Below are 2500 nucleotides of genomic sequence, written 5' to 3'. Positions count from 1 at the left end.
CTAAAGCGATGCCAATTAGGTGTTATTTGAAGCCTCTCTTCGGTTGAAATCAACTGACTCATTTTATTGCAAGATGACGTCACGGACTCTGGCCTCGGTGCAGTGTGTGTGTGTGTGTGTGTGTGTGTGTGTGTGTGTGTGTGTGTGTGTGTGTACGCGCGCGCCTTTCAGTTTACTTGCACCCACCTGCGCCCCCCCCACTCTTTCTCCCCTACTACTCTCCCATTCCCTCCCCCTTCTTCCCCCTCTCCCTCCCTTGCCCTCCCACGCCCACTCCCTTCCTCCCTCCTTCCCCCTCCCCCTCCCACGCCCACTCCCTTCCTCCCTCCTTCCCCCTCCCCCTACTCTCCCTCCCACTCCTACTCCCTCTCCCTCCCTCCTTCCCACACGCCACATTTTTAATCATCCAAATATTAGCGGAATCCTCTATCGTAAAAAATAGATTTAATAACATTGCTCTTAAACGTCAGGTGCAGGGTCACTCCCCCCCCTTCTCATACTACCCCCCACCCCTCCCCCCATCTTCGTCCGTCTCCTCCCCTCTCCTTGCCTGCACCCTTTGGCGCCCCTGTTCTTTCTTTCTTTTTTTCTTTATTTCTTTGTTTTTCTCTGCCTTTCTTTTTTCTCTTCCTTTCTCTTTCTTTTTTCTGTATCTCAATTTCTCTGATTTTTTTCGCTTTCTTTCTCTCTTTCTTATATATTTTCTCTTTTTTGTTTCTTTTTTGTATTTTCTTTTTTCTCTCTTGTTTCTTTCATCTTTCGTCTTTTCTTTTCTATTTTTCATACTTCTTTCTTTCTTTCTTTGTTTTCTTATTCATTTCTGTCTTGATTTTTTCCTCATTCTTACCTCTTTTTTCCATTCTTCTTTTGTTCTTTCCCCTTTCATTCTTTTCTCCCTTTCTTCATTCTCTCCTTCAGCATTTCCCCTTCTCCCTTCGTTCTCCTTGTCTCTTTTCTCGTCTCTTCTCTCTCCCCTCCTTATTCCCTTAACCCTCTTCCCTTGCCTCTCTCCCTTCGTCCATTTCACCCTTGCCTCTCTCCCCTCCTTCCTTCCCTCTCCCCTCTTCCCTTCCCTCTCCCCTCTTCCCTTCCCTTCTCCCCTCTTCCCTCTCCCCTCATCTCTCCCTCTCTTGCTTCCTCCCCAAAGCAACTCATTAGATTAATATTTCATGTGTCATAGTCCACTGCGGTCACCCTGCTCCATAGAGTTAGTTTTTTATCCATCTGATACGCATATATATGTGCACAGACACGCATATAGACCTACATGTAAACACATACACATATATACTAACAAACACACATACACACTCACTCACTCACCTACACATACAAATACACACACACATACACTCACTCACCTACACACACATAAACACACACACACACACACACTCACACATATACTCACTCACTCACTCACTCACCTTCTCACACACACACACACACTCACACACACACACACACACACACACACACACACACACACACACACACACACACACCTTCACATACATACACACACACACACACACACACACTTATCCCTGTGTGTACGTGCACTCGTACGTGTGCAAGTACAACACAAGCATCCCCCACAAACAACAAGAAAAACACACACAAAAAAACCCACTCACCAAAATATTCCAGTTGAAATTCCTGTTGAAGAGGAGGTAGATCTGGAACACGTGGATGACCAGCCAGTTGATGCAGCTGACGGAGGCGATGAAGGAAACGAAGGTGAAGAAGCCGTGACCTGCCCTGACCTTCCACATGACCGAGGAACAGACGGCGAGGATGAAGCCGAGGGAGCAGCAGATCTGTGGGGGTGTGGAGGGGGTAGGGGCAGGATGGGGGGGGTAAGAGGATGGGGTGGGGGAGGAGGGAGAGAAGTAGGGTGGGAGGGAGGGATGAGGGAGGGGGGAAGGAGGAGGGATGAGGGAAGGAGGGAGTAAAGGAAGAGGAAGGGGAAGGAGAAAGTGAGTGAAAGAGAAAGTGAATAAGGGAAAGAGGGAGAGATGGAAAAATATATATAATAAATGTAATTATTCGATCATAGCCAACATTACTGAAAAAAAAAAATACAATTGATAAGCATTATGATTTAGCATTACCATTTCCTCTCAATGATAAAAATCTAAAAATATTTTTTTGCTCTCTCTAATATTATCTACCTATCTATCTATAAATCTATCTACCTACCCACCTACTAACTCTCTAACCATCTACCTATCCATCTCTCTACCTCTCAATCCATCTATCCATCCATCTATCTATCCATACATACATCTATCCATACATCTATCCATCCATCCACCCATCCATCTATCCATCCATCTATCCATCCACCCATCCATCCATCTACCCATCCATCTACCCATATCTACCTTAAACTACTTCAGCACAGACTTACCAGCTGGACGACGATGAGAGCCCCAGGTAGCTTCTTGATGTACTTGACGTCTGTCGTGAACTGGCCGGGCTGCTTCTCCTGGCGATC

The 2500-nt window shown here is 46.0% G+C and overlaps 1 protein-coding gene across 1 annotated transcript in view; it reads right to left on the bottom strand.

The window, feature by feature from the left end:
• Positions 1-2500, bottom strand: part of LOC113810692 (uncharacterized) — a 16517-nt gene that overhangs the window by 12849 nt on the left and 1168 nt on the right. Inside the window, exons 1-2 of the mRNA XM_027362331.2 lie at positions 2414-2500; positions 1638-1820 (exon numbers count right to left, since the gene is read on the bottom strand). The exon at positions 2414-2500 is cut by the window's right edge and continues 1168 nt beyond it. Coding sequence (XP_027218132.1) covers positions 1638-1820; positions 2414-2500 — 270 coding nt within the window. The remainder of the gene's footprint in view (positions 1-1637; positions 1821-2413) is intronic.

This window comes from Penaeus vannamei, chromosome 40, assembly GCF_042767895.1.
Source record: "Penaeus vannamei isolate JL-2024 chromosome 40, ASM4276789v1, whole genome shotgun sequence".
In the NCBI taxonomy this organism is placed as follows: domain Eukaryota; kingdom Metazoa; phylum Arthropoda; class Malacostraca; order Decapoda; family Penaeidae; genus Penaeus; species Penaeus vannamei.
This window is presented reverse-complemented; position numbering and strand designations above follow the sequence as displayed.